Source organism: Phragmites australis, chromosome 15 (assembly GCF_958298935.1).
Source record: "Phragmites australis chromosome 15, lpPhrAust1.1, whole genome shotgun sequence".
NCBI classification, from domain to species: domain Eukaryota; kingdom Viridiplantae; phylum Streptophyta; class Magnoliopsida; order Poales; family Poaceae; genus Phragmites; species Phragmites australis.
Window position 1 is genome coordinate 28068133 of NC_084935.1, and position 19110 is coordinate 28087242.

At 43.9% G+C, this 19110-nt stretch overlaps 2 protein-coding genes across 3 annotated transcripts; both read left to right on the plus strand.

The window, feature by feature from the left end:
• Positions 1–426: 426 nt before the first annotated feature.
• Positions 427–2933, plus strand: LOC133893095 (F-box/kelch-repeat protein At1g30090-like). Its single transcript, XM_062334059.1, has 2 exons — positions 427–779; positions 1106–2933. Exon 2 carries the CDS (start codon positions 1341–1343, stop codon positions 2559–2561), a length of 1221 nt encoding a protein of 406 aa, XP_062190043.1. The 5' UTR covers positions 427–779; positions 1106–1340; the 3' UTR covers positions 2562–2933.
• A 1683-nt stretch (positions 2934–4616) lies between these two features.
• Positions 4617–8503, plus strand: LOC133893317 (uncharacterized). Of its 2 annotated transcripts, none has more exons than XM_062334316.1 (5): positions 4617–5145; positions 5368–5485; positions 5575–5667; positions 5936–6115; positions 7920–8503. In XM_062334316.1, exons 1-5 carry the CDS (start codon positions 4850–4852, stop codon positions 8178–8180), a joined length of 948 nt encoding a protein of 315 aa, XP_062190300.1. In that variant the 5' UTR covers positions 4617–4849; the 3' UTR covers positions 8181–8503. The 2 variants fall into 2 exon arrangements, with proteins under 2 accessions (XP_062190300.1, XP_062190299.1); XM_062334315.1 differs by having other exon boundaries at positions 4628–5145; positions 5936–6139.
• The last annotated feature ends 10607 nt before the right edge of the window (positions 8504–19110 follow it).

The following is a 19110-nucleotide window of genomic DNA, read 5'->3' on the forward strand; positions in this document are numbered from 1 at the left end:
CGGGGGCTGAGGGGCTCAAGCCCACTACACGTGATTGCACCACGAGAAACAGTAGCAAATAGTAGAAAAATGAGAGAGAACGAGGAAGAGAAAGAAGAGGAAGGAGGCTAAGGAGGAAAAAGGAGATCACTGAATGTGGATGTGTCACTCGCTAATCGATGATTTAGGTTCACCAACCCCCATTGTTACCTACCTCCTAACAACTGAATAACTGAGCTGGATTGGATGGACCCATGTCGGTTGGAGCAAGAAATGGCACCACCAAACACGCAACGGTGTAGAACACGTCGACGGGAATGCATAGCTACTAGCAGTAAACTTCGTGTATCTGTGCTGGCAAAAACAAAAGAATGATGTGGATATGTGGTGTATATCCAAAGTCATACTAGGACTGTTATTATTCTTAACTAAAGTCAGGCAAGAATGGAAAATTAGAGGAGAAGAGCAGGTCCAACAGATGGTGAGGGCGTGGGGCCCGGCCACCGAACAAGGTGTTGAAATCGCAGAGGGAGAGAGAGAGAGAGCTAGCTTTCCCTGCTACTAATTGGTTTGGTTTGGTTTGCTTTGCTTTGACCCTTATTTGGTGTTGCTGTTGGTGGCTGTTCGAAGAACAGCATCAGGTAGCTGATAATGGCAGGGAGATCCTTTTCCCTCTCCTGCAGACCTCCTCCCATTCTCCTCTGTGTGTCCCTGAGCTAGAGAAACAACATCACCAAGCAAGAAGAGAGGGGCAGGGAAGGAGAAGGCACAGGCATCTGTTCTTGCAGGGAGGGATTCAGGTTAGTTCCTGCCTCTTCTTTTCTTGTTGAGGTCATCATCATGTTTAACAAGCTCTGCCAAGAATCGGAACCTATTATTGTTGTTTCTTCCTTTGATTTGTAGAATCTTTTGGTGAGAGGGTTCTTGATAGGAGATAGAAACTAGGATTGGGCTGTGTCCTTTGGCTGAGATTGAGAATGAATTGGAAGGGAACTAGGGTTTGGGGTTGTGTCCAATCTCTCCAGGCCAATTGCTGTTTTGGTTTAAGTTTTTGTAGGCTTGTTACACCCATCAATCCAACTCCATTCATGTCTTGTAGTGATTAATTTCTTGCTAATTTTACCAGGTTGGTTGGTTCTCCAGTGATTTTTGGAAGGCCCAGAAATTGGGGATTTTCCCCATGTGCAAGAATTAGTGCTTAGTTGTTCATGATCCCAGCGTTCTCCGCACCAAAATAGCAACAAACTCGTGAGGACCTTCATTTGTCGGTGCCCTGTGAGAAGGCTTCGGTTGCTGAAGATTTCATTTCCTGCAGAGGGCACTGTTGGTGTCCCCTTCGATTTTGCAATCCAAGACAGAGTATGCGGCGTGTCCGAGTCTCGTCCCACCAGTCTCCTGTCCACAAGCTAGGCGACTCACAGATGAAACTGACACCCAAATTCCGGTTTGCCACGACCTCTGCATTGCCGTCGCCGGTTCCATCCTCGGATTTGGAGCAGTCCTCATGGGAGACACCACTGATACCTGGTCTCCCTGATGACGCCGCACTCAACTGCCTCCTCCGGCTGCCTGTTGAAGCGCATGATGCCTGCAGGCTTGTGTGTCGCCGGTGGCATCACCTCCTGGCCGACAAGGCACGATTCTTCATGCAGAGGAAGTTGCTGGGATTCCATACTCCATGGCTGTTCACCCTGGCGTTTCACCGTTGCACCGGTAAGATAGAGTGGAAGGTGCTGGACCTGAACTACCTAACCTGGCATACGATTCCCACCATGCCGTGCCGGGACCGGGCTTGCCCACGTGGGTTTGGTTGTGTTGCAATCCCCAGCGATGGCACCCTTCTTGTTTGCGGTGGTCTGGTCTCTGATATGGATTGCCCATTACACTTGGTCCTCAAGTATGAGATCTACAAGAACAGATGGACGGTGATGACCCGAATGCTCGCTGCTCGGTCTTTCTTTGCTGGTGGTGTGATTGATGGACAGGTTTACGTTGCTGGAGGTTATAGTGCGAACCAGTTTGAACTCAATTCTGCAGAGGTTCTTGATCCGGTTAAAGGTGTTTGGCAACCAGTCGCTAATATGGGCATGAACATGGCTTCTTCTGATTCAGCTGTCATCAATGGTAGGCTTTATGTCACTGAAGGGTGTGCATGGCCTTTCTTCTCGTCGCCGAGAGGACAAGTGTATGATCCGAAAATCAACCGCTGGGAGGCAATGCCAGCTGGAATGCGTGAAGGATGGACAGGATTAAGTGTGGTCATTGACGAACATCTGTTTGTCATTTCAGAGTATGAGAGGATGAAGGTTAAGATCTATGATCCAGAGACGGATTCATGGGACTCGGTCAATGGCCCAGCGATGCCTGAGCGGATTATGAAACCCTTCTCCGTCAGTTGTCTGGACAGAAAGATAGTTGTTGTTGGCCGAGGTCTCCATGTAGCGATTGGCCACGTCAAGAAGCAACCTGGTAGCATTTCTGGTAACAGGAGTTCAAGCTACTCCATTTGTTGGCAAGATGTGGATGTTCCTAGGGAATTCAGCGATCTGACACCTTCGAGCAGCCAGATTCTGCATGCTTAACTGCTCGTAAAGCCATGGTAATTGCAGAAAGACACAGCTGATCATCCTTGTTCCGCTTTCTGATTGGCCAACTATTTAAACTGCCCCTTCGAGCTGTACAATTGTACAATTGTTGTGTCCTGTATGTTAGACTATTTTCTAGTCAGAGCTCTATAGTCTGGAGATGCTGTACCAGTAAAGACATAAATTAAGCTTCTTTTCAAGGAAAAGACGAAATAAATTGAGACATTGCTGTAAGTAGATATCTGTCGGTTCTTGGACGGGATTCTTGTATTTTTGCTTTTTGCTCTTTACATTGAACAGAATAGTTGCTGAGTGCATTCTGCCAATGTTGCATTACATAGTTGACAACCTGATCGTGTAAATTTTCAATTAGTCTCCATTTGTGGCAGATGAAAGGGTCCTTGAATCATTTGTAGGATATTTCGTGGCTGTGCTGATTTACAAGTTATGTAACGCAGTTCTTCAGTGATCAGAATTCAGAACTGTAATTTTTAATTTTTTTTTGGTAAAAAAAAGTTCACCTCTAGATTCTGCATAGCTTGAATGTACTTAGTCCAAAAAAGGAAAAAGAAGATAACCAAAATAGCAGAAAGGAAAAAAAGATCATAAGACAATCACCAAAAGTGGGCTATGATGGTGCATTAATCCGGAATCTAGATTGTCATCTAAACCGGTAAAGATGTCTTTGATCGCTCGCTCTAGAAGAGTACATGATGATGTCATTATATGTTGATACTTGGGTCGCTGCAACATAGCACATATACGAAGCCACCGGGTACAAGTAAAAATAACCTGTAAAGCAAAGTTAATTTCCTTCTATTAAAAACAAATGTTATTTCTATATAGCTATAATGACAAAAAAAAACTGTCATTGTTACCATTATATTTTTTTTCAATTGTTTAGTAAGACCACAAAACTAGTTGTCAAACATATTTAGAACACTACACGGTAGGTAAAGATTTAAAACCACTTAAATAATTATCCATACAAATCTCGCAAATGAACAATAAAAAGGATACGCCTCAGCGTAAATGACAGAAATGTACATTTCTGATTGCTTGTCATTGTCCTTTGATTAAATTATTCTTTGTTGTTGGTCCTCGAGTGTACATGGAAGTAGATATTTTGATTCTTGCAGTTATTTACATCTGTGTTCCAGAACCTTGGAGTCCTTTTCGGAGGCCAAGGATGGAGAATTCTGCTGTCTGAACACTAATTATGTCTGCAGCAAGCAGGCATCATGCTTTTTGGCTGAAAGCTTCTGTTATTTTGTTGGAACTATAAGTAGTGTTTGGTTGGAGGGTGAGATAGGATAAGAAGATTATATTTAATATATTTGAGAATTAGATGATTTTATTTATATATAGATGTTTGTTTGGTGGGTAGGATGGAACAAGTCTATTTTGAACTTTGGATCTACTGTCAGCGACACGTTTCACTCAGGACGGCTGTGTTTAGTCTTTTTTTAAACAGATCTGTCCTGAATCTTTAAAAATATTTTTTAATTCAAAACCATCTTATCCCACTAAATTTCAACCAAACAGCTAAAAATAAAATAGATCCGTTTTGTCTCACCCCATCCCACGAACCAAACACTACCTGTCTTTTGTGTCTTTGACCGTACCAGATGTTGCATCGTTTGTCAAGAACATGATCGTTTAAATTTGTCATCAGCCATCTTTGTAGCAGATGAAAGGATCCATGAAGTGTTTTTATGAAAATACAGATTCATGAATTGTTTGTACGACAATGCGCTTTAGCTCTAAGGTGAGTTCTGTAAAATTACTTTTCCTGTGATCAAATTGGAACCGCTGTTCGTTTTCGAATATAAATTGCACTGGTTCTGGTTCTTGGATGGCTCCGCTCCACGTATCCAACCTTGTTCTGCATTTGCAGTTCAGAGTTCAGATGAGCAGAATATACTTGTGTTCAAGAGAGCAGAATGCCAAGCATGTGCGCGTGGTTATTAATGCTTATAGTTCATGAATACGTGGAGTGGAGCCATCCAAGAACCAGAACCAGTGCAAAAATCTAATCCAAATGGCCTCTTGTGGTCTGGGGCCACCATCGAGTCAAATAGGATATCTTCAAAGGATTAACAACCAAAAGAAAAAAATTACCACTTGAACTGCAATGATTTACCGATCGATAATTTAGTCCATGCTGTTAAGAATTTTTTGAATAATAATAGTAACTATGAATATTTTACCAAACTTACAAAAACAGAGAATTGAATAGATATCAGTATCCAATCTGAATCTTCTGCCAAATCGAAGCAGCAGCAATGGAGGCGCTCTACTTGCTCGCCTCCTTGGCCACCACCCTCCTCGCCTCCACCCTTCATTCCCTCCTCCTCCTCCTCCGTCTCCTCTTCGGGCGCCGCACTGCCCCCGGCTGTGGGCCCGACGGCGGCGCGGCGCGGCTCTACCAGGGCCGCGTCCGGCACTCGCGCCGGCGGCCGGCGGCGCACGCCTTCGAGTACCCCGTGCGCTACGCCCTCGTCGACCTCGACCGCCTGCACCTCCCGGACCACCTCTCCGCCGACGAAGCCCGCCGCATCGCCTCCACCTCCGGCCCCGTGTGAGTAGCACATCTCTAACGTTCTTTCCTACTGAAAATTCCGTGTTTTTTCTTGTAAAAATCGCGTGTTTCGTTCTGTAAAATCAAAGGTAAGGAATTTTTGCGTTGTACAAATTCTCCATTTCATTGTACAACTGGAAAGCAGAGCAGTTTCTTGTAGAAACCGTTCCTTGTGGAAATGTTTCTTGTGCATTGAGTCGCATTGTTCTTTCGTTGACGAAGGCATCTCCTGACGATACCGAGGAGCGTGGGGTACGAGCAGAACCCGCTCAGCATTTACTACTGCTACGATTCGGCAGCACAGGAACAAGATGAACAGCTCAAGATGTGCATTGCTGAGGTGAGGGGCTGAGGGCTGTGTATTTCATTAATCTCAATTGGTTTTTGGTAATTCTCTGCACTGTTCTAATCTCTTGTTATTGGTGTCAGGTCACAAATACTCCCTGGGGGGAGAGGGTCATGTTCACCTTCCAACCCGGTTCTGATCTCGTCGCGAAGCCCCTACATGTCAGCCCCTTCATGGTATAACCTCTGTTTCCCCAAAAATAAGCTGTTGGGGTGTGATGAATCGTGAACCATTTTATGGCAAAACTGATTGCTTGCAATATGAAAGTTACTTTGTTCAGTTCAATTGTATTTGGGGACTCGTTACAAATTCTTATACATAGTAACATAATGAATTTTCTGATGCTAGATTGTGTGGATAGATTAGTTTCTGGTAACTCTGTTGGCTATGTTCACCTCTGTTGCATCTTCTTAGCGAGTTTCTTTTTGTTGGCATGAGTTCTAGGATATGCTCGGCAACTGGAGTATCCGTGCCGATGCCCCTGGGGAAAGCCTCTATGTGGCTATATCAGTCCAGCATCCAACGCTTGGGAACTATTTCACTGCAGCTTTGCACGCGAAGTTAGTTGGACAGACAAATAATTCTGTTAGGGTTGCAACATTCTTCTGGCTGATGCCGCACAAGGTTGTTGCATGGATATACTGGGAGGCAAGTGTCCTGTATATGTTATGCACTTTCTGATTCCATGCCTATGTTGACAGTTTCATTTTCATATTGAACAATGAATATTACCTGATAACTCATAACTCTCAGGAAAAGACTATTAATAGGTAGTAAAAATGAGATCAACTTGGTGTCTGTTTTTTTCTTCCTTCCTGTATGTCGGTCTTGGAATTATCTGTCATAGTCTGGTTAAATCAACATATGACCATATGACAGTAATTAGTCACTGAGTTTATGATTAGTGCACAGCAAGTTTTGAGTTACTGATATTGAGAGAGTTTCTAAGATTTATTTTATGAGCCCCCATTGTTGTAGTCATGTTTAAAGCACTGTGTCAGCACAATTTACTTTAGGAGTCAGATCAATATGGGTCGGTTCATATCAAATTTTAGATTGAAAATAGCAACTGGTGTAGATTTAAATTGAGAAACCAGAATAACAGTGCTCCATTAGGACGTTAATACAAAACCAGCATAAGCCCAGCAAATATTACAACTCGAAGACTAAGTCCTTGCACCAGTCACGCTAACATCCCCCGCACACACTGAAGGAAATGAAACATGGGAAGACTGAATATCCTGTCCTGAATAACAGTGCACCATTAGGACGTTAATACAAAACCAGCACAAGCGCAGCAAATATTACAACTCGAAGACTAAGTCCTTGCACCAGTCACGCTAACATCCCCCGCACACTGAAGGAAATGGAACATGGGAAGACTGAATATCCTGTCCTGATAGCACTCCAGCATAACTTTATTAGTTTATTACTCCCTCGTGTGGTGTTCTTCAGTTCACAAATTGCTCCCTAATGCCCCAGCCAAGCTCCGCTTCTGGTGATAGCATTCCTGCCTCGAGCAGATGCCTTGCACCTTGCAGAACTGATAGCTCTGTTTACAATCATACAAATGTTCAAAATAGCCTAACTTGGACAAACCCAGAAATCTTCATGTTAGCTACAGAATCCCATGGCATTTACTTAGGAGCTCGTCAAGATACAGGACCTGACTTGAGCCTTGAGGGATCTCAACAGTTGCCTCCCAGGAAAATTCTTGCTCGTACATACTTGAAAACAATGTCCCAAATGTCTCTTTTCATTACAAGACGCATCTGCTCACTCCCTACAATCTTGTTTCAACAAATCACATCTTGCAAAATGCAAATTTTTAGCTGCTTACCAGAAAACAAACCATCGCCTTAGTCCTTCCTCTTGCAGATCCCATTATTGAGAAAGACATATGGGCCACCGTGTACTTACGCTTTCAAGTAAGGTTTCATTGACCATTCCATTTATCCGATATCTCTTATGCGTACAATCCATTGGATTCCTCGATTCGTGCAATCTGTTCAAAGATCGGTTTTTCTTTTGCTTTCATAAAGGTTTATAGTTTAGGACATGATGCACCCACTTGAATCGCATAATCTGTTGCTATGAACTGCTAATAATTAAGAAGACTTTTCTTCTGGATATAATACTATTAAACTTCTCAAGAAGTAGCTAAAGTTTTGCATCGGTATAGTAGCAAAAATTGAAGTAAACACATGGCATTTCCTTTACTGATATGTCATGACCAACTGATAACTAATGACCATGGCAAGAGCTACCTGTGTCAGCTTATGTAACTTACTCGTTGCACTTAGAATTAATTCCTGCCTGAAGTTTAGTACTTAAGCTTAAACAAACTCATGTGCAGCTACAGCATGAATTTCATTTCTTAGCGCTATTTCCTGCCTAGTCTTACTGGTGCTCTGCTGCTGTTCTCCAGGCCCTCAGACTTTGGCTGAAGAATGTCAAATTTCTGGACCACCCCAGGTATCTGAACTCGGGTTACAGGGATGAAGCACTGAAGCGTGATCTCGAGATCCGATCCTCTTGCATCTTCCTTAAGAAACAGAAGGTGAACAACCAAGGAAGCAGCAGCACCGACGAGGCAACTGAAAATTCGGATCATCTAGATAGCCAGGGTAAAGGGAACATCATGAAGAGGTGGTGCGTATGGAGGGATGCTCAATGGCCATGGTCATGAGTCATGACATCACCCACCATTTGATTGATGCATCTGCAGACATTGCAAGTTGCAAGCGCGCAATAATGAACATTATGTCTTGCATGATCACCATTGATAAAGAGAACATTTTCTTCAGTATATGTTACTAGTTTTTGACCAATTATTCAGCCTTGTTTCTTGTATCCTGCTGTGCATGTACATGTTTTTTTGGCTACAATTTCAGCTCCATGCGTCTGGTGTGCTTCTTGTACTCTTTTGAACGGTGCAAGTACATGTTTAGGCTACACTTTTCAATGTAAATGTGCCTGATTTCTGCGAGATAAAGTGCCGGATTCTCAGCAGCCGGTCAGGGCAAAGACTCTAGTCTGCTGTGTGTTGATCAGTCAACCTTTTGTGCTTAGAGAAGCTTAATTAATCTCGTAAGCTTTGCATCTCCTTTTTTGTCCTTTGGAAGGGCTGCGGAATCACCTGATTGGTCCATCTATATACTAATCAATCGCTTGCATTTCACACGAGGCGCCTAACATCCGACATGTATCCATCGATGGTGATATTTCAGACAAATCTTTTCTCGACGAAGCAACGGCGGGCAAAACGCCCACCTATTTCAGACCAATCTCAAAGGTTCCGTTGTGAATCTTCAGGCAGGCCTTTTTGGTTAAGACTTTTGTGTTGCATGCCATTGGACGTCTGAAACGAAATCACGTAAATTTACTTGTGCATTTGGAGTAAGTACATGTCAAAAATGTTTTTGAAAAGCCTTCGTTTCAAAACAAAACAAAAATTATTTCAAAAAAATATGTATTTTAAAAGCTGGCAAAAGTGATATCGAGAGCCTACGAGAGAATCGAATTGAAGGACTAGTGAATTAATATGCTGTAATCTGACATCGTTGAAACTAAATGTTCACGATGGCATGCCCCGTTCGATTGCAGGAGATATGCTTCAAACGTTGGCGAATAACTAACGAACACGTGGTTTCCTTCACTCTGCCTTATATTCCACGTGCGAGGAAGTGTAAGAACAGCGAGAGCAGTGGCGTGCAGCAATGCCCGTCAATGAGATACGGTGTGCCTTCCTCTCTTTCCGTAAAGTCACATGCTAGCGTATGAGGATCAAATACAAGATCAACCATATCAAAACATAATATTTTTTAATGAGATTTGGCCATCTTTCTATATATATATATATATATATGTATAACTACAGATGTTTCCCTATATTTATATATCTATCGTACCTACGGTTACACGGTGGTGTCTAATATTTATAGGTGTTGGAATACAAATCCAACTATAACTCTATCCTTATCCACCTATTTTAACTCAAGTTTATGTGTAATCAATTTTATACACATATTCAACACATATCCTAATAAACTCCACCCTGAGCAAATATGCACGCCAACCTTGAAATCGTCATGTATGAACCTTCGTGTATACAGGCTTGAGTCGTTGAAGCGCCACGAGTCATCCCTAATGCTTAAAACTTTTATTATACCAGTCTTTAAATCAATCGCTGATAAATAAGAGTCTTACAACATGTGAAACTATAGTCATGTAACAAAGATAGTAGTGAAATAACTCCACTAAACTAATAAAACATACATCACTAAGCAACAGTGCATGAACAGCATAGTCCATGATATTAGAGTGCCCAGTAGAGTGTCACACCCAGTTTTCAAGAGAACAAACCAGATGTATTTCACATGTATGCCAGGATCAAGTTTCCACATATGCAGTGACTTCATAAGTGATAACATAACAATGTCATTAAATAACGATAATATTCATTATAAAAGGACCCAGAGATCTAAAAGAAAACACTAAGATAACTTCCACCGGCAGCAGGTCTTCCATCTATCCACAAACGTTGTCTGGGGGAGCACCAGCCTAGGACATGGCCTTCAGGTCGACATCTTCCTTCACCTAGAACTCGGCTCTATCATTTGGGAGGTCTTCGAAATCTTCACCTTCTGAGCAGCAATAAGGGTTTGGGAGAAGGCAAGCGTGAGTACATAGAGTACTCAGCAAGTGTGAGAAAAATATGGCATGCAAACTTAAGATAAGGAAAAGCTTGACTCGGGTTAATTGCAACTATACCAATCTAAACTAGGACTCAAAAGATATAGCAACCTATTTACTATGTATGATGACTCCAACAGTAAAGGGGGCAACTCATCAGATTCCATCCAACTACCAGACTCATAAGATATCCAATATCCAGCTACCAACTCATCGGAGTTCCACCACCCAACTACCCAAAACCATCCATCCAAGATCCCCACTAATTATAAAGAAGTCCAAGGCTGCTCTTGACCGTGAGCACGGCTGATCGATCAATTTTATTCACGAGTCGTGATTCCCATTTTGCTTTACACTTCCGGGGTGTAGAGCCAGGATCTCACTAAAAAGCCTTTACAAAGCGCCTCCAAATCCATATGCACCCACTAAGGTTTCACCGCTAACAGGGATTTCATCAACTGTAGAAGCCCCCTCTTGTGTCACTCAACCGTCCATTGGTGCGTACAGAATAAGAAGAACATCTAATTATTTGGTCAGGCCGTACCCATATAAGCCTCGTGGTTGTACTGTTATGCCGGGTAACAGGCTTCACAAACCGGTCCTTATGATCCCACATAGGAACAACCAAAAACCTCCTATGCAGCACCACCTTAAACTAACCATCCAGTTGGGATCGCTATACCATATTACTATAAGATTACCATACCCAAATTCTTGTTGCATAAACATTAGTGTAGATTAACATTTACCCCAACCATAACAGCACTAGCATATCTACCCTTCATTTTTCATGACTCGTCAACGGCGACAAGGATAATCAAACAAAATCTAGGAAAACTCTAACCATGGAATTCCAAATTAGACAATCATACAAGAAGGATAAACAATTATCATAAAAGTCATAAAAGAGGTGCAAGATGCTCAAGGACACTTGCCTTCAATAGTGGGTTGTTCACAATTCTCAAACGTCTGGTCCTGCAAGCTCACACACTGCTCGTCTCCTTCGATGGCGGAGCACGGGAAGGAGGTCGATGACGGTGATGGCGACGGAGGAGCTCGGGTTGTTGACGGGGAGTCGCTCCGGTGGCCGAAAGGCGGCGGGAAAGGGCCGGTGACCTTCCTCTCGAGCTGGCGGCCCGGTCGACGAGGGCGGAGCGCGGCATCAGAGCGGCAGCAGCATGAGCTCGGGTGCGCGACAATGGCGCTGAGCGGCGGCGGCTAGGGTTGCAGTGCACATGGGAAACGGAGGGGGAGCGCGCGTATATATAGAGGGGGCAGCGGAAAATCGCGAGGAGGATGGATTCTGTTGGGATTTGGGTTCGGGCAACGGCGCGCACGAGCTCAAAACGAACTCGGCTGAAGTGGCGCGGTGAGGAAGATAGCGCTGATAGGTGGGCCCGCCGAGATGGTGTCACACAGGGACAACATGATGAACATGCCACTCCACAGGTAACTCGGGTGCAGATACAACCAAGCCTATTCATCAACTTCACAGTCTGCATCGGTGAAGTCCAGACCGTCCATTGAAAGCACAAGTAAGGGTGAGTACAAAAGTACTAAGCAAGTCTCAACCTTTGCCCTACAGCAGAGGTACGAATACATGCATATGTTATCAACAAGGGATAAGCTATAACCCACACTTCACCAAAAGACCTTTTACTCGATAGTACGAGAATATGATCATTATCGCTCTCTGACTCATCTTTCTTGGAAACCACAATATTTGTCATGCCCTTCTTAAGTTCCAAACAATCTTTTTTTGATATGTCTCCGATCCTTACATTTATAACGTTATGGCCCATTTTTCTTCTTTTTCTTATCAGTCTCCCTGCCTCTGTCACCCCTGACCAGCAAGCCATATCATGATGAACCCTCACCTGCATTGTTCTTCTTCCTTTGATCATGAGCAAATAATGCCATAAGAATATCATCAACTTTAACTGTCTCTTTTCCATACGTCAAAGTAGTGATCAAGTGCTTGTCTTCATTATCAACTATCACATCCACCTTCATAAGATCAGCTACAACTTGATTTAAGACGCTTATGTGCCCAGCAAGATCCAACCTTTTCTGCATCTTCAGCCCGTACAATTTTTGATTTAGATATATCTTCCGGGTCAATGTTTTGGATATGAATTGATCATCCAATTTATCTTAAATTTTCTTAGGTGGTGACTCATCTATTACATGGTACATGATCTGATCAGAGAGATATAACCTAATTGTTGCAGCCGCTTGTGCTTGCATCGCCTCTCACTTGTCATCATCTATCGTGGCTGGCTTTGACTCCCTCAGAGCCTTCGAGGTGCCATGTTGTTCTATCGGATCTTTAACTCTCATCTGCCATAGCCCAAAATTATCAGTCCCGTCAAACCTTATCACATCGAATTTAGATACCATCAACGCCATCTATCTATTGCTATAGACTATCAAATCCCTTCGCTCACGTGTACCTCACATGTGCTGTACGCGTCGCTACACGCTTATCCCGTGCACTGCCTAGATGCACCACTGCATGCATGCCGCCTCATGCACCACCTATGCATAATCCGCCGCTATCGAGCCCCATCGACAACCACCGCTTGCACACGACGAAGTTGATCCGCTCAAGTGCTGCCTGCAGTTCGCCATCAACTGTCGCAAGCACCGGTTGATGAACAATCCAATTGTAATTTTATGCAATCCCGTGGACTACCTCTTTTCCTTCTGTTGTTTCTGTGCTTCTGTTCTATTGCACGGCCCTCACGGCTCCTATTTAAGTTCCAGACGTCAGAACAGTACATGCCCGATTCCAACTCCCAATGGACCTCATCTCCTGTTCATGCATGGTAATCGAACTCCTACGCCCACGCTCGGCCTCCCACGCCCGTTATCAAAGCCACGTGAAGCCGACCTGACGTGAGTCGACTTGGAGCCCACCAGATTGGTCGATGCCTCCTCGCGTAGCTAGCTCCCTGTCCGCGATGCACTCCCGCTCAACTCTCCCACGCGTCAGGGCCTCCCAACTATGAGTTTTTTTATTTTTATATTTTCTAACATTAATATTTAAATAAATAAATCGCTGATAGAAAAAATATAAAAAAAAAACACCGGCGCTATGTTAAAAAGTATAAAAAAAAACTCGTCAGTCGCCCTCCTGGGCCAACCGCCTGGACACCGCGCCCATGTAGCTCCCGTGCTGGGCCTGTCGCTCCACCCGCACGGCCCACAGAGCTGAGCCGGCCTACTTCTGTGCTCAGCACCTGTCCACGTGCTCCAACTCCACCGCCCGACTAGGCCAACACCGGCACTTCCACCTGGGCCCGAGCCCTACCTACCGTGCCAGCTGCACCGCACCCACATGAGCCCGGCCGCGCGAGCCTGTCACCAGCCGTCCGGGTGCTCCCGACCCGATCTTAACTACACTTCCAGCCGCATTCGCATGTCCTAGATGCACACGTCTCCAACCGCCGAGCGCACGTGTCCCTAACCGAGCACGAACCGTCGTACGCACGACCAAGCCACCGCCTACGACCCAGCACACCTCCAGTGGCGGAGCTCTACATCTGGGAAAATTCGAGCTAACAATTAAGCGCTTAAACCACTTAAATCAGATGACATATTAATATATAAAAAAATAAAATAAAAAGTATACAATTTAGATAGTACTTTTAACTCTATACTTATATGATATAACGAATTACATAAAAATGTGCAATGATATAAAAATAATAACAAGTAAAATTGAACCTACAATTACAAGTTACATATGTAAAAAAATTAAGATGTAAAATTATAATTAATTAATGAACAAACATTAGTAATAAAAAAATGCAACATACCACTAGCATTAACAGGAGGTAATCGAGGTAGTTTTTTATACGACTCTTCGGTTCTTGATAATTATATAAAATACCTTTATCTTTAATACCTGTAAAAGTATCTGGCTCAATATAGCAAACCATCCTATAATTCAGCCACTCATTCAGCATCTTATTTCTCAATTCAATTTTGATAATTTTTATAGCTGAGAAGACTCTTTCAATCGTGGTTGTTGCAACATGCAAAATTAAAGCCAATTCGATAAGACGATAAATCAATGGAAAAATACTATGTCTGCCAATTTGATCCATCTTAATAGCAAGATTACTAAGGTTGTGACAACTTGTAAAACTAGGATCATCTCTTACATCAGCAACGAATATGTCAAGTTGGTCCTAAGAACTAGAAGGTCATATTTGTTTATAGTATGCGGATCTATTTACTGAATTGGTATGCGAAGATCAGGATCAACAACACTTCAATTAGAATCAAGTACAACATGAGGATGAGGATTGACATTACCATTGGTGGCTCTGGCTCCTACTGTTTCTTCTTCTAGTGTTTCTTGTTCTTTATTTTCTGGTTTTAGAAGAGGTTAGCTAGATCCAATGCTAGACCATACTACAGGAGTACGAGCAGAAGCATAGTAAGATGACAATGTCTTGATCTTTTTAATTGTGTAATTCTAGTACCAATTAACTGGAAGATGCGATATAAATATAATCAGATTTTAATGTCCGCAAATGATACAAAATTTAATCAATTTGGGGATTATGGAGGGGCGCAATTACCCTGTTGTAGTGCTGCCGAGTGCCCTGCTGCCATGTTGCTACCTAAGTGCCCAGTTGCCAAGCGCCAACGCCCTGTTGTCTGCCTGCCGCCTTCCAGGTATCAAGTGCCTTGTTGCACAGTTGCATTGATGCCGCCTGCCTGCCCCAGCTGCTGCTGGTCCTGGTCGAGTGGCCCACCTCTTCAGAAGCCACAACAACACCACGCGTCGGCACCTCCTGCCGCGGGCATGCAGGCGTATGATCCTGCAGCGTAGATAGCGACCCCACGAGTTGCAACGGCACTTCGACTTGGCTAGGGTGGCTAGGGTTTAGCAGGAACTGTGCGAGCAAGTTGGGGAATGGGGATTGGGGACCGAGAGTCGAGATAGATGGATCGATTAGAGATTGAGACGGCTAGACAGGCCGAGGCATGGAGCGACCCAGTCCTAGAGCAAGCAAGGGCAGTAGGCAGGCCTCCTTGAGCAAAGGAATTGGGCCTGGCCGCTGGCCGCCTGGCCTGAGCCGTGGGCTAAGATCCTAAGGCGCTAAGCTGAAGGTTGGGAAAATTATGGGGGTTATTTTGGACCACGACCCAGTTGCTCTATCCCAAAATCCACCCTTCCACACCTCCATCAACCTTCGAGTCCACCATGGTCTTCGCCATCATTGCCGTTGCTCCACCTTGAGCAAGCAACGATCATTCCGATCTGGATCAACTGCCTGTAATTCAAATCGCAAATTGGAGCCGTTGCACTTGTCCATGACGTATTCCAGCTGCACCGTCATATCTAGCCATCACGTTTGACTGACTCGTATCAAAAAGCAGCATCCAGCCTTCATCAACCTGATCTTTATATTTGGATGGATCCCCGTTGATACAGCTCATTAGACGGTTCACACTGTCATGCTCAAAGTGTCTGAATCCACCAATGGAGTCGTCGATCGTCGCCATGCTCCACCTTGCGTCATATCCCTCTCCAGACCGTGCAAGTTTTTGCGCAGCGTGAAACATCTCTCATGCCTCCACATGATCTTTCTCTATAGCTCTGATACCACTTGTTATAGTACGCGAAAGCATCATCAAGATCACAAAATCAAGCGTAATATCAACAACACCAAGACACCATATTTTTTTTACGAGGTTCAACCTTCTTCCTACGTCCTCGAAGTATAACTACATACGCTCCTCCCTATATTCATCTATCTTTTATATATGTGGTTACACGGTGATGCCCAATATTTATACGCTAAGAATATAAGTCCAAGTACAACTCTATCATATCCACCAGTATAAACTCAAACATATTTATAACTGATTTTATACATATATTTGACACGAATACCAATATCACATCGTGCTGTGCTACTAGCTCAGTCAATTCCAGTGAAGTAGCTAGAAGAAAAATAGTAGTCATGTTATTTATAGTGTACGAAACATACTCTTTGCAATTAGAAACAACTTATTGCGCAATGAACAAAGAATTCACCTAGCGATGCGGCTGTCAAATTAAATCACAAGCTATACTAATTTGCGGCTACACGCAGAGTTTTTTTCTTTTTGAAGCGAAATGAGAAGTTTCTTAGGGTACGAATATATCAGCACGGTTTGAAGTTTCAATGCAGCTTGTACGATGATTTAGTAAAAAATAGGGACTACGGCTCGAAACCAAATTTCTTAGGAAGTGTTTTTCATAATGTTCAAATGGCTCGCACTGTGGGGAACTCCCCATATATAGTTTTTCGGTCAAAAAAAAAAGAACTTCAAATGGTACATATATAAGTGCTTTCACAGTCTTGGGAGGTACCATGAGGTACATCAAATTATACTTTTGAAGATAAAAAATTACTACAACAGAACAGATCATAAGTAGCATTCTATCAGTACCGGTGGTAAAAAACTATTACTAAAGATATATCAGTGCCGGTTCTTAATCTTCCACGCACGAACAGTGATTGAGTCGTTAAGAACCGACACAGATACTGACTATCAGTACCGGTTCGTGTTAAGTCGGTATCAGTACCGGTTCTAGCCACAAACCAGCACTAAAGCTAAGTTCGAACCCGAAATTTTGATTGAATAAGTTTTTGGCTTATTGGACAGACTATCAGTGCCGGTTCTAATCACAACCGGCACTGATAGATCGTCTGGACTCAAAATTTTAATCGAATCTAACTTCAGCTCGAGGAAACGTCTGGCACTGAATATTTTTCTTGGCTCTTATCCACATGGCGCCGGAGTCTCTAGATCTCTCCTCTCTCTCTCTCTCATTCCCCACCGCCTCATCTCTCTTTCTCTCTCTCTCTCAAACCGGCTCGGAAACCTTTTTTAGTGTCGATTGGAGGTATGAATCGGTACTGAAAAGAACTTTTAGTACCAGTTCCAAACCTGATACTGATAGTCACTAACTATTAGTGCCGAATAAAGAGTGTCAGTTGAAAAATCGGTACTAAAGCCGTTTTTCAACCAGCACTCTTATGTCTTTTTGCATTAGTGAATGTAGTACCTAGTCACTCAAATTTGGTACCTCCCAAGATGGCCAAAAGGCTCCACATATATATTATGCACGAGCTCTTATAGGATACTACAGTAGATTTTAGAGCATTCAAGCAGAACACACAACGAGAAAAAAAACAACTACTTTCAAATGTCCATTTTCTCTTTCCCAGCTATCAAACCTCCATGATTAGTACCAGTATTTTTGGCCACTTAATTTTCCCTGGTTTTCTTGTTCCCTTTTGCAGATGCTATTGAGTCCAAGATTTGAATTTCTGTGCTGTTTCACGACATAATCAATAGCCAACGTGCCAAATCAGGAGACACGTGTCTACCTTTCTTCGTTCTGGATTCACCATGGACAACCTAATTCGCAGTTGAAAGGTTTAGTTCAACGAGATTCGATCAAGAAAGCGGTTGGAAGCTTTTGACAAGAAGAAATAATAAGTTTTTAGTTTTTTAGGACTTCGAAATGACGACGCAAGTATGGATATGAACGAACATGTTTCTTCCGTTTTCGTAACGTGTGATGCACGACGCGAAGTTATTTACTAGTTAGTAATTTGCAAGTAACACGTACGGCAATGCATGTGATACATTTGCATCCATGTGTACGGAATATGATAGCTATCTAATTTCTCTTGTCTCTATTTCGTAATGTGCAGTGACATCATGCATGCTCCACTTAATTTGATGCACGATTTCAAGTTTGCAACCCGTTGCATATAAGACATGCCGATAAGTAAGTTCTTCTTTTTTAAGACAAATTGGTAGGAGCGTCGCCTTTCGATTAGAAGATAAGTTTTTTACATACTCCGATAGTCCATATGGCAACCGCATGGATGATCTTATATGATCTATCGATATTTGAAATGTCAATAGGTCCTAATCGGTATTCCAAATAGCAATAGGTTACTAGTCGGCATTTGGGTTGTCGGCAGAGTGCTAGTTGCAATCTACAAAACACCGATACGCCCCTGATCGAGCGTATCCGTATCGGATATAGTATCCGATATGGATACGACTGCAATACGGCTACGATACGTATCTATTGCGTATCGGAAAAAAAAAAGAAAAATTGGATACGTGCTAGATACTTAGGCGATACATCTCCGATACGGCTCAGCCCAAGTCGACAGGGTCCCTTCCGTCCTCCGGCCATCTTCGCATTCGGCACCAAGGCCATTACGGCGGCATGCAGCGGGGCTAAACCCCTCTTGTCGCCAGCAGCAACCACCTCCTTTGATGTGGTCCTACCACCTGGCTTCGGCCCTGCAACAGGTCGCCTCGCGAACCCTTCCTTCGCACCGACCGCACCGGTAGCGCCGCCGGCGGTGGCGGCAGCCTCCTCCTCCATCGAAGAGGACCTTGTGGAGGTCGCTTCAACCACTCCATCACCGACGCTGCCTTGCTGCCTCAACCGCACGGCAACGCCGACAACCAATCGACACCCCGACCTCCGCTAGCTCCATTGGAGCCCGGAGGCCCTCAGCCTTTCTGTGGGCTTCATCTAGTCGCGCCTCGCGCACGTGGGAGGGTAGCAGCCCTCCCTCTCCGGCCACCAACAGTGTTCCTCTCCGGTGCCGCTCCCCAGAGCGGCAGATCACCGACAGTGGCGGCGGTGGCTGTGGGTGAGGCGGTTAGGGCCCCAAACCCTAACCATCCCCCACTCTCACCCTTTATATGGCGTGGGGAGGGAAAGCGGGCCCAAAGGCCGCCTGGGCCTTAGCCCAAGTTGGCTTGGCCTGTTTCGGCTAGAAAAGAAAAGAAAAAACAAAAAAAAATTGAAGGCATTGGATTTTATTTAGCCTTGACTGTTGACTACTTGGATCATTGGATTGGCTGTTGGAAAAGAGAGA

Excerpts from the sequence above, each read along its gene's own strand:
- LOC133893095 (XM_062334059.1), top strand. The coding sequence starts at position 1,341 with ATGCGGCGTGTCCGAGTCTCGTCCCACCAGTCTCCTGTCCACAAGCTA.
- LOC133893317 (XM_062334315.1), top strand. The coding sequence starts at position 4,850 with ATGGAGGCGCTCTACTTGCTCGCCTCCTTGGCCACCACCCTCCTCGCC. Across the intron at positions 5,146-5,367 it reads GCCTCCACCTCCGGCCCCGT|GCATCTCCTGACGATACCGA; the intron begins GTGAGTAGCACA and ends TCGTTGACGAAG. Across the intron at positions 5,486-5,574 it reads TCAAGATGTGCATTGCTGAG|GTCACAAATACTCCCTGGGG; the intron begins GTGAGGGGCTGA and ends TATTGGTGTCAG.